This window comes from Hylobates moloch, unplaced genomic scaffold (genome assembly GCF_009828535.3).
Source record: "Hylobates moloch isolate HMO894 unplaced genomic scaffold, HMol_V3 SCAFFOLD_15, whole genome shotgun sequence".
Taxonomy (NCBI): domain Eukaryota; kingdom Metazoa; phylum Chordata; class Mammalia; order Primates; family Hylobatidae; genus Hylobates; species Hylobates moloch.
In genome coordinates this window covers 3,284,092-3,297,011 of record NW_026652290.1, presented here as the reverse complement: position 1 = coordinate 3,297,011, position 12,920 = coordinate 3,284,092, and the positions used below count along the sequence as shown (strand labels likewise).

Sequence of the window (12,920 nt, the reverse complement as noted above, 5' to 3'; positions counted from 1 at the left end):
GCACATGTGACCGGCCAAAGGCTCTAACTTGGCACATCGAGGGCTATCTGCCCATATAGGAGATATCTCAAGAGAACCACTGTCCCAGCAGCACTCCTCAGGGACTGCAGAGCAACAAGTTTCCTCACTGCATGTTCCTGGGACGGACCCCTCCCTATGACTGATGGGCACCAGGACAACATCCAGAAACCAGAGAGGGACAGGCCATCAGTCACTCTCATTCTGAAGATGTCTGTAAGATAAAGAGTCCAGGCCGGGTGTGGTGGCTCACACCTGTAATCCCAACACTTTGGAGGCCGAGGTGGGCAGATCACCTGAGGTCGGGAATTCGAGACCAGCCTGGCCAACATGGAGAAACCCCATCTCTACTAAAAATACAAAAGTAGCTGGGCGTGGTGGTGCATGCCTGTAATCCCAGCTACTCGCGAGGCTGAGGCAGGAGAATGGTGTGAACCCGGGAGGAGGAGCTTGCAGTGAGCCGAGACTGGGCCACCGTACTCCAGCCTGGGCAACAGAGAGACATTCCAGCTCATGGAAAAAAAAAAAAAAAAAAAGGCATTCTCTGAGAGTGCTTGTTCAATGAATAAGTCCCTCCTCTCCTTCAGTCTTTCAGCTGACGGAAACCAAAGGCTTCAGAAAATCAATCCGGCAGGTGGCAGCACTGAGCTTCAAGGAAGCCACTCAGCACAAGATGCCTCGCATTTGGAAAAAATACTGCTTTACATGTAAGACAAAATGTGGAGGTGAGAAAGCTTCATTAGCAAGGGTATATTCCACAGCACTTCTGGCCCCACAGAGGCCCACTTCCACCCATGCAATGCAGGTGGTTTCTAAAAGAGCCTAGGGCCTCAATAATGAGCAGTGTTTCAAATCACAGGCTCAAAACATCCTAAAACTAAGAAACATCTGAAGACTGTTGATTCTTGAACCTCTTTTGCAAAGGTGTGTGTGTTGTTAAGGAGAGTCATGACACCTGCTTTGCTTCTAAAACAATAAATGCATTAAATCCTTAAAAGATTCTGCTTGAGAAAATGGAAGTTTGAGAGCTTCTGCTGAGCAAACAGGCAGCCTCCAGCCGAGCACGTGGCTGCCCCCGTGGTTTTGGCCACCACTCAGTGATTTACTGCTTGTTCCCCTCATCTTATACGGTTTCAGTTACACTTGGGTCAGTATAAAACTAAAGAAAGAAAGGAGACACACAAGTTTTTTTCTTTTCTTTTTTTTTTTTTTAAAGATGGAGTCTCGCTCTTTCACCCAGGCTGGAATGCAATGGCTCAATCTTGGCTCACTGCAACCTCTGCCTCCTAGGTTCAAGTGATTCTCCTGCCTCAGCCTCCTGAGTAGCTGGGAATACAGGCGCGTGCCACGATGCCCAGCTAATTTTTGTATTTTTTAGTAGAGACAGGGTTTCACCATATTGGTCAGGCTGGTCTCAAACTCCTGACCTCATGATCGGCCCGCCTCAGCCCCCCAAAGTGTTGGGATTACAGGCGTGAGCCACCATGCCGGGCCACAACTATAAATTTAAAATCTACGCTTAAAAAAAAAAAAAAAAAAAAAAAAATCTACATTTTAATCACACAGTAAGTGGTTCTAAAACCAAATAAGATATTCAGTTTTTTTTTTTTTTTTTTTTTTTTTTTTGGGAGACACAGTCTTACTCTGTCACTCAGGCTGGAGTCGTAGTGGCGCGATCTCGGCTCATCTGCCTCTTGGGTTCAAGTGATTCTTCTGCCTCAGCCTCCTGAGTAGCTGGGATTACAGGCACACACCACCACGCCCAGGCCATTTTTGTATTTTTTTTTTTAGTAGAGACAGGGTTTTACCATGTTGGCCAGGCTGGTCTCAAACTCCTGACCTCAGGTGATCCGCCTGCCTCGGCCTCCCAAAGTGCTGGGATTACAGGTGTAAGCCACCGCCCCAGTCTTTTTTTTTTTTTTTTTGAGACAGCGTTTTGCTCGTCGCCCAGGCTGAACTGCAATGGCGCCATCTCGCCTCACTATAACCTCCACCTCCTGGATTCAAGTGATTCTCTGGCCTCAGCCTCCCGAGTAGCTGGGACTACAGGTGTGCGCCACTATGCCTGGGTTATTTTCTATTTTTAGTAGAAACGGGGTTTCACCACGTTGGCCAGGCTGGTTAGCTCATTTTTGAAATGGAAAAGTCTCACGCTTTACATCAGTTATAAATGGGAAATGGTGGCCGGAAGCAGTGGCTCCAGCCTGTAATTCCGGCACTTTGGGAGGTCGAGGTGGGCCGATCACCTGAGGTCAGGAGTTCAAGACCAGCCTGGCCAATATGGCGAAACCCCATCTCTACTAAAAATACAAAAATAAGCCGGCGTGGTACCTGTAATCCCAGGTACTCGGAGGGTGAGGCAGGGAGAATTGCTTGAACCCGGGAGGTGGAGGTTACAGTGAGCTGAGGCATGCCATTGGACTCTAGCCTGGGGGCCAGAGCGATACTCTGTCTCAAAAATAAATAAATAAATGAAATAAAAGGAAAATGGTTTTATAGCCCCCATTCAAAAACAAATCTTAATGTAATCTAAATTAAGTAGTGATCCGAATGTTCAATCTAATCACTTCTTTATATATAAGTGATGAAGTGATCTGTCAGACTCCTGGGGAGGGTCCTACGATAATACATTAACTAGAAAATAACTGAAAGTAAAAAACATATGGAAATAACAATTTAATTCAAAATCCTGACTTCATAGCTGAGGTGTGAAAATTGTTTAGAATCTTCAAGTGCTGGTTTCTATGCTCCACATTCTCCATGGTGGCAGAACTTCCTGTCTTCTCCATTCCCCACTTACCCGCTCCCTTTCACACCTGAACTTTCCACCGGATAAATGCAAGCTCCAAATCCCCTGCAGCAGCCTTCTTAAGTGACTGTGAGGGCCTAGGATGGGGCTGGTGGATTTAAGTCAGTGGACCTGAGCAAGGCAAGCCAAGGCAGCCGACAGGCGCTCCACTATCCCGTTAGAGAGAGCTGCGGGAATCCCTCAGATGGCAGAAGCTCAGGAGTGCTGGGCACTAGGGAAAACCGGCAGGCTCCAGCTGGCTGCTGGGAGCTGCTGTCACCTCCTGAAGGCTGTGTCCTAATGGGAATCTACATCCAGTGCTTCTAGAACTCATTTTGAGAGGAGCCAGAAATTAGGATTTTAATGTGAAATGAAGATACTGTTTAGGCTAAGCCTCCACCATTTTGTGTGTAGCCAGGCACCTGACCGATGGCTTCACAATTTGGATCAGAGACAGGATTCCAGGCAACTGCAGCAGGAAATACTTACTTGACAGAGAGGGAGAAGTCCCCAGGAGCGCTCTCACTCTCTCGGATAAGAAAGGCCCCATCGTGCCGCTGTTTGCTAAGCATTTCTTCTGCCTTGGCTCTGGGGATTTTGCCAAAAAACCACCTAAGGAAGGAAGGCAAGCTGGTCAACATCTGCTTCCCCACAAAGAAACGGGATATCCAGCCTTCAAAATGTGAGTAACACAACACTCCTCATCCTCCAGCCTCACAGTGCCCACGATCGACACTGGGTCAGGTCCCTAGAGATAGACCTTCAAAGGTCTTTACCCTACTCCATTTCCCAGAAAGCAACTCACCAAGGCACTAACCGTGGGTCACCCTTTCTATAGAGGAAGACATTTGAAAACGGGCCTCCCAGGCCAAAGCCCACTGGACTCCCTACTGACTCATGACAAAGGCGCCTGGGGAAAAAGCCCAGGCCTTTGGGCTTGGTATACGGGATGAACTGCCAAGGAGAGACTGGCCCCTTCCTGCAGCCATGTGATAAGATCACAGCTTCACCACAGTGGGACTAAGGCAAAGTGGGGAGGAAACCTGGACGGCCAGGAGCTGGAGGCTGGGTTACTTTTGCTAACAGCCCAAAGGTAAAAGGTTCAGACGGTATGAGGGTGCCTCTACCAGTAACTAAGGTCAGCATTCCTCTCAAGGCCTGCGTCTGTGGCCACTGCTCAGAGTTCAGCTTTCAGAAGCCACCAGGAACATTGTAATTTACCATATGTGCAGCAGCTAGCTGCAAAATTCAGATTTTTGAGGCAAGTTGCAGACTATTCTGCTCCCAATTGCTGATTCACCTTGGCCAGAAGAAAAAGTGGCTAAATTCATGAAAAACTGTGAAGCAACTGGCTGTGGCTTATCAAGAGGAAGAGAGAAGTCAAGCTGCCTGGCTATTTCTTTCTTTCTTTCTTTTTTTTTTTTTTGGAGACGGAGTCTTGCTCTGTCGCCCAGGCTGGAGTGCAGTGGCGCGATCTCCACTCACTGCAAGCTCCGCCTCCCGGGTTCAGGCCATTCTCCTGCCTCAGACTCTCTGAGTAGCTGGGACTACAGGCGCCCGCCACCACGCCCGGCTAATTTTTTGTATTTTTAGTAGAGACGGGGTTTCACTGTGGTCTCGATCTCCTGACTTCGTGATCCGCCCGCCTCGGCCTCCCAAAGTGCTGGGATTACAAGAGTGAGCCACCGCGCCCGGCAGCTGCCTGGCTATTTCAAATGAAAACTGTAACTAATTAGGAAGAAGAAACTGTGAAAACCATGTTCTCTTCTCAAAATTGTCTTTAGTTATCATTTTTATTTTATTTTTTAATTTTTTTTAATTTTTTTTAATTTTTATTTTATTTTTTTTTTTTCAGACGGAGTCTCGCTCTGTCGCCCAGGCTGGAGTGCAGTGGCGCAATCTTGGCTCACTGCAAGCTCCGCCTCCCGGGTTCATGCCATTCTCCCGCCTCAGCCTCTCCGAGTAGCTGGGACTACAAGCGCCTGCCACAACGCCCGGCTAATTTTTTGTATTTTTAGTAGAGACGGGGTTTCACCGTGGTCTCGATCTCCTGACCTCGTGATTCGCCCGCCTCGGCCTCCCAAAGTGCTGGGATTACAAGCGTGAGCCACCGTGCCCGGCCTTAGTTATCATTTTTAAAAGCAAAAGTTACTCATAGCAAATAAAGACCTATATACGTGGAAACTGGCATTCATTTAATATGCTAATTATAATATCAAAAGGCCTTTTAATGGACCAAATAGTCCATTAAAGTTGTAAATCTAACTTACATATCTTTTTTTTTTTTTTTTTTTTTTGAGAAGGAGTCTCGCTCTGTCACCCCAGGCTGGAGTGCAATGCCATGATCTCGGCTCACTGCAAGCTCTGCCTCCCCAGTTCACGCCATTCTCCTACAGGGGCCCACCACCATGCCCGGCTAATATTTTGTATTTTTAGTAAAGATGGGGTTTCACCATGTTGGCCAGGATGGTCTCGATCTCCTGACGCCTGCTTTGGCCTCTCAAAGTGCTGGGATTACAGGCATGAGCCACCGTGCCTGGCCTTTTTTTTTTTTTTTTTTTTAAACAGAGTCTCACTCTGTCACCCAGGCTGGAGTGCAGTGGCATGATCTCGACTCACTGCATCCTTCGCCTCCTGGGTTCTAGCAATTCTTCTGCCTCAGCTTCCCTAGCAGCTGGGATTATAGGCGGCCACCACCACGCCCAGCTAATTTTTGTATTTTTAGTAGAGAGGGGGTTTCACCATATTGGCCAGGCTGGTCTTGAACTCCCGACCTCAAGATCTGCCCACCGAGCCACCGCGCCCGGCTAACTTACATATCTTACTTACAAGCAACCATATTGGAAGATGTCCCTAAAATAATATACTATACTCAAATTCAAACAGAAAGATGTGAACTGCTAGGAATGATACACTTAGAAGCTGCCCTTAGTAACTTTGTCCTTGTGTGTGTGTGTCAGCCTCTAGGGACTCTTAGTAACTCTGAATAGTCTGACATCTACCTGCTGGAGTCTCTCATTTTGCATACTCTACTGCCAGGCTGCTGAGGAGCTGGGACAATAGATCCTCCTGCTTCTACAAATAACTCAGGGCTAGGGCCTGCAGTGCCTGGAAATCAGGCCACACAAGAGAAATCGTGTATCACTAGAATAGAATGCTCTCTAAATATAAAAGGACAGGCTGGGCCCGGTGGCTCACGCCTGTAATCCCAGCACTTTGGGAGGCTGAGGTGGGGTGAATCACTTGAGGTCAAGAGTTTGAGACCAGCCTGGCCAACATGGTGAAACGCGGTCTCTATCAAAAATACAAAAATTAGATGGGCATGATGGCAGGCACCTGTAATCCCAGCTACTCGGGAGGCTGAGGCAGGAGAATCACTTGAACCTGGGAGGCAGAGGTTGTAGTGAGCCGAGACTGTGCCACCGCACTTCAGCCTGGGCCACCGCACTTCAGCCTGGGCGACAGAGTGAGACTCTGTCTCAAAAAGTAAAATAAAATAAAAAGGAGGCTGGGTGCAGTGGCTCATGCCTGTAATCCCAGCACTTTGGGATGCTGAGGTGGGCGGATCACCTGAGGTCAGGAGTTCGAGACCAGCCAGCCTTACCAATATGGAGAAACTCTGTCTCTACTAAAAAAAAAAAAATTAGCAGGGCACAGTGGCGCATACCTGTAATCCCAGCTACTCGGGAGGCTGAGGCAGGAGAATCACTTGAACCTCCGGGAGGCAGAGGTTGCGATGAGCCGAGATCATGCCATTGCACTCCAGCCTGGGCAACAAGAGTGAAACTCCATCTCAAAAAAATTAAATAAATCGGCCGGGTGCAGTGGCTCATGCCTGTAATCCCAGCACTTTGGGAGGCCGGGGCAGGTGGGTCACGAAGTCAGGAGATCGAGACCATCCTGGCTAACACGGTGAAACCTGTCTCTATTAAAAATACAAAAAAACTAGCCAGGCGTGGTGGCGGGTGCCTGTAGTCCCAGCTACTTGGGAGGCTGAGGCAGGAGAATGGCGTGAACCTGGGAGGCGGAGCTTGCAGTGAGCCGAGATCGCGCCACTGCACTCCAGCCTGGGTGACACAGCGAGACTCCATCTCAATAAATAAATAAATAAATAAATAAATAAATAAATAAATAAATAAATAAATAAAGACAGTTAACAGTATTGAGACCATTTAAACCTCCTCATACTGGGGGGCCTTGGGTTTCTAACGTAAGTGTATGCAGCATGCATCTGACTGGGTACAGCAGTGAAAATCTACACATGGCCTCGGCTGGCTCTCCCCACACTGCTGGGTGAGGGTGAAGCTTCTCAGTCAGCAAGGCTCTCTTTCCTCCTAGGCCCCCAAGATCTCTCCACTAGGGAGGTTTTTTCTCATTTGTAGGTATAAAATAATGAATATAAATTGAAATAGCCTAGATGTACATGAAGCAAACATAAAAAGCAAGACCCTTCCCTCAAACTCCCCAGAGGCAGCACGTGTTGGCAGTTTTAACATGTAGGTTTCCAGACCTTTCTGTCTGGTGCACATAGATATGGCTGCTGTGTTTTCTTGCCCCCAGCTTAAAATTAACGCAATTTTATTTTCAATTAAAAAAAATAAATTGTAGTGAAGTATAATATTTAAAAAGTACTCTAACTGGAATTAAAAAAAAACAAAAAAACCACAACTCTGTTATAAGCACCCAGATCAAGAAATAAAAAATCTGGGACCAGGCATGGTGGCTCACACTTGTAATTCCGGCACTTTGGGAGGCTAAGGTGGGAGGATTGCTTAAGCCCAGTAGATCAAGACCAGCCCGGGCAACACAGTGAGACCCTGTCTCTACAAAAAATAAAAAATTAGCCAGGCACAGTGATGCAGAGCTGTATGCAGCAACTTAGGAGACTAAGGTGGGAGGATAACTTGAGCCCAACCTGGATGACAAAGCAAGACCCTGTGAATAGCTGTCACTACTAAAACACTGAAATACCACCATTCTACATTTCTATAGCATTTTATATCATTTATAAATTCGACTAACTTTTTAAAATGATGATATGTACGTGTGACTACATGCTTACGGGTGAATTTTTTTTTTTTTTTTTAATTTTTTGAGATAGTCTTGCTTTGTTGAATAGGCTGGAGTGCAGTGGCGTGATCTTGGCTTGCCTCAAGCTCTAACAGGCAAATGTTTTGAAATTCTTTAAAAAGATGGGCTTTGGGCCGGGCATGGTGGCTCCCTTTGGGAGGCTGAGGGAGGCAGATCATGAGGTCAGGAGATTGAGACCATCCTGACCAACATAGTGAAACCCCATCTCTACTAAAAATACAAAAATTAGCCGGGTGTGGTAGCACATGCCTGTGATCCCAGCTACTCAGGAGGCGGAGGCAGGAGAATACCTTGAACCAGGGAGTTGGGGGTTGCAGTGAGCCGAGATCGCGCCACAGCACTCCAGCCTGGCGACAGAGCGAGACTCCATTTCAAACAAACAAACAAACAAAAAGATGGGCTTTGGCAGGGTGCGGTGGCTCACACCTGTAATCCCAGCACTTTAGGCCAAGAGTTCGAGATCAGCTTGGCCAACACGGTGAAACCCCGTCTCTACTAAAAATACAAAAGTTCGACGGGAGTGGAGGCACGCGCCTGTAGTCCCAGCTACTCGGGAGGCTGCGGCACAGGAATCGCTTGAATCCGGCAGGCAGAGGTTGTAGTGAGCTCAGATAGCACCACTGCACTCCAGCCTGGGCAACAGAGCAGGACTCCGTCTCATAAAAACAACAACAACCACAACAACAACAAACAAAAAAAGAAAGGTGGGCTCATACACAGGAATAGCAAGGGCGAGAGCTAAGGGGTGGGGGAGAAGGCTAATTTTCCAATACAATTCTTTACTACATCCCATAGGCTCCCATCCACATGCATTTAATGTGAAAAGCACATATTTGGATCGACCCCTCAAGCATATACAACTCATGCCGCAGCACTAATGCCAACAATCATTTTGTAGTCTGTGTCTAATTTGTTAACCTGAATGCGGCATTAGCTGACATGGTGCTCCATTTTATGCTTCCCTCTTCCTCCATAACCCCTGCCCCCCAACCCCCACAAAAAACCAAAAAAACCACCACCACCACCAACAAAAAAAAAGAGGAGGTGGTAGGATGGGGAAGAGAAGGCCTGGTACTGACCCTGACCCCATACTCATGAACATCCAGCCACAGAGCAGCCCCATACAACAGCAACTACGCCTGCAAGTCCAAACCCCTACATAGGCACAAGCATGGTTTTTGTTAGCAATATGGTAGACCTGAATAAATAAGGGTTTTTAAGTTGCTAGTTGCCTTTTCAGAGCTCGGAGTGGCTGAGCACTGCCCACCCTTTGGGCAGAGTCTGCAAATAATGACACAGCTGGGCCTGTGCTGGGTGCTTCTCCATCAATTCTAAAGTTCTTCGGCCGGGCGCGGTGGCTCAAGCCTGTAATCCTAGCACTTTGGGAGGCCGAGGTGGGCGGATCACGAGGTCAGGAGTTCGAGACCATCCTGGCCAACATAGTGAAACCCTGTCTCTACTAAAAATACAAAAAAATTAGCAGGGCGTGGTGGCGGGTGCCTGTAGTCCCAGCTACTCGGGAGGCTGAGGCAGGAGAATGGCGTGAACCCGGGAGGTGGAGCTTGCAGTGAGCCGAGATGGTGCCACTGCACTCCAGCCTGGGTGACAGAGCCAGACTCTGTCTCAAAAAATAAAAATAAAAATAAAAATAAAGTTCTTCATAGTGGGGACAAAAGGTCAAGGCAAGGGAGTGACTGTCCCAGTCAGCCTGGCAGTAACTACAACTTTCCAAGGAAGGTAGCCTTTCCTATCTTTCCTCAACAGTCAGCTTTAAATGCCTGTGTTACCCGAAACACTGAAGAAAAATAAGAATTTCGAGCCACAAGCATGTCATATAGAGGTGTAGTATGATGTTCTGTTGAATTCCCTTTCAATCTGAAAATATGAAAACAAAAGGGAACTGAAGTCGATGTTGTGTTTGGATCTAATGAAGGAGCCAGCAAACAATAATGGCCTTTGGCCTAAATCTGCCCACAACCTAAGACTGTTTTTAAAATTTCTACTCGATTGTTAAAAGAACATTTTTACAAGGAATATTTGACAGGATTGTATGCAGCCCACAAAGCCGAAATTACTTGCTATCTGGCTCTTCACAGAAAAAGTTTAGCCAACTCTTGACCTACAGTTTCTTTTGAGGACGACTGAAGGAAACAGAAGTACACAAATTATGTGGCTTATATGGGACCTGAGGAGGATGTGCTGTGATCCAACAGGCCCCTCCTACTCAAGATGCAACAAGCCACCTGAAAGGCTCCGCCACCAGCTGCTGTAAAAGCAAGCGGACAGTGTCCAATGGCATTCTAGTCTGAGTGTGGAGAGCCTCGGCTCCCCTGACACACTTGCAAGGCAAGCCAACAGCTGCTTCTGCGCTAGGAGCAGGGCCCGTGAATGAGGGGTGGGTGGGGGTGGGAGGACAGTGGTCTGCAGGGGCTCCCAGGGTTCCACTATGTTGCGTTATCAATAAAATCGTGGCAGGGGTAGCTTCTGAAAAAAATTAAAAATATTCACTGCTCCTAGCAGCCTGGAGGACAGCATATTTTGTTCTCTCGTAAGTAGGAACACTAAGATGGAAGGATAAACATTTATTGAGAACTATTAGATGCCAGGCACCGTGCTCTGGGGATACAAAGAGATTAAGATACTGTCCCACAGGATTAGCACATATAAACACAAAATCATCTAAGTACCTTTTCTAAAATTCAAAAAAATGGAGAATTATGAAACACATCTGGCCCTGAGACATATTTAACAGAAAAAGAATTACGGACCTGCACAACTATTGTTTTATTTTTGAAGATCACTGACAGTTATTATCAATCTAAAACATATAATATTATTGACTATGATATATTATTATATACTATTAACATGCACAATCAATATCCTTTGCCAATTCCCTAGAAACGTGAATAAAAAGTATGACATCCATCCCAGTGATCTCAATTTTAAAAAGAGTGTTTGAAACAAGGAGGTGGGTCCAACCCTTCCAAGACTAATAGAGGTCAACTTACGGATGTGGTTTCATTTCTATGTAGTTCTTGGGAATGAAGCCGTCTTTTCCATTAAGCTCTGCCTTGTACCAGTTCTGATCACATTCTTCGTTCAAAACCTGAAAAGAAATAAGACAACAAAAAAACCCCAATCATTTCCTTTTCCCTTTAAAAAGGGAGTTACAAGACAATTATGCTGTCTTTTAGGTCTGTGAATGGTTTCATTCGAAGTATTATCAGTTATACGGATGTAAGACTCCTTGTAACTTCAAACAACCAGCATTATGTTAAACTCTGTTAAAATGAAAGAGAAATTATCTCTGAAAATTAAAATTCAGGCTCCCAAACATCTGGAATGAAACCCTCAGTAAAGAAGGAGAAATAAGAATGGCAAGTATTAGTTTTTTTTTTTTTTAGACGGAGTCTTGCTCTGTCGCCCAGGCTGAAGTGCAGTGGCGTGATCTCGGCTCACTGCAACCTCCACCTCCTGGAGGTGATTCTCCTGCCACAGCCTCCCGAGTAGCTGGGATTACAGGCGCATGTCACATTGCCCAGCTAATTTTCGTACTTTTAGTAGAGATGGGGTTTCACCATGTTGGCCAGGCTGGTCTTGAACTCCTGGCCTCAGGTGATCTGCCCACCTTGGCCTCTCAAATTGCTGGGATTACAGGCGTGAGCCACTGTGCCCGGCCAGTTTTTTTGTTTTGTTTGGTTTTTCTAAGAGAGAAACCTGGAGAAGAGGTTCTAGAAAATGGCAAACACATAGGAGAATAAGAGAGCCTGACGAGAACAAAGTCTGCTCTCTGGGAGAGAGAGGTATCACAGTAGAACTGAGCAGCAACAGAACCTTTTATTAGACTCCTCTAGAGATCTTCCAACCGACCTCCAGAATCTACAGTGATAGAGTCCTGGATCCCCTCATGGCTTCTCTGGGTTACCGCAAGTATGGGTCACCCACCAAACAGCTCCAGAACACTGCTGCTTGTGAGGACAACCACATGCCCTCGTATGGGAAAACTATTTTCAGGAAAAAGCATGGCAAATCCCACTCAGTTCAATAACCCAAATGCCACGCTGTATTGAAGTTAGATAGTGCTGAAAGCATATCAACCAGCACAATTCAGGCAGACGCCTTGGAAATCCTGGAACTGAACCAATGCATTCTACAGATGTAAAAAAAAAGACCAACGGCCACCCCAGGTTACGAGGTAGTGACCCCACAGAGCTAACATCACACCTAGACTTTCATATTCCCAATGACCGTTCTCTCCAATGCTGCCTCTTGAATTGCATGTACCACGCCATGCATAGGCCAGGCCATGATGCTGTAATGTGTAGAGTAATACAGTAGTCCTCCTTATCATGATGGATACGATTCAAGACCTCCAGTGGGTGCCTGAAACCATGGATAGTACAGGGCTCTAGATATGCTATGCTTTTTCCTACATTATACACATCCCTATAAGTTTATTATTATTATTATTATTTTTTTTTTTTTTGGAGACAGAGTCTCGCTGTCGCCCAGGCTGGAGTGCAGTGGCGCAATCTCGGCTCACTGCAGGCTCTGCCCCCCGGGGTTCACACCATTCTCCTGCCTCAGCCTCCCGAGTAGCTGGGACTACAGGCGCCCGCCACCTCGCCCGGCTAATTTTTTTTTGTATTTTTAGTAGAGACGGGGTTTCACCATGTTAGCCAGGATGGTCTCGATCTCCTGACCTCGTGATCCGCCCGCCTCGGCCTCCCAAAGTGCTGGGATCACAGGTGTGAGCCACCGTGCCCGGCCCAAGTTTATTATTTTTTTTTTAGATTTTTTATTTATTTTGCCCAGGCTAGTCTTGAACTCCTGGACTCAAGGGATTCTCCTGCCTCAGCCTCCCAAAGTGCTGAGATTACAGGTGTGAGCCACCATGCCAGTCCTACCTATAAGTTTAATTTGTAAATTAGGCACAGTAAGAGATTAATGATAATAATAAAATAGAAAAGTTTTAACAGGCCAGGTGTGCTGGCTCAAACCTGTAATTCTGGTAGTTTGG

At 46.6% G+C, this 12,920-nt stretch overlaps 1 protein-coding gene across 1 annotated transcript in view; it reads right to left on the bottom strand.

The window, feature by feature from the left end:
* GRB2 (growth factor receptor bound protein 2) overlaps positions 1–12,920 on the bottom strand; it is an 87,418-nt gene that overhangs the window by 3,771 nt on the left and 70,727 nt on the right. Inside the window, exons 3-4 of the mRNA XM_032179006.2 lie at positions 10,909–11,006; positions 3,296–3,418 (exon numbers count right to left, since the gene is read on the bottom strand). Coding sequence (XP_032034897.1) covers positions 3,296–3,418; positions 10,909–11,006 — 221 coding nt within the window. The remainder of the gene's footprint in view (positions 1–3,295; positions 3,419–10,908; positions 11,007–12,920) is intronic.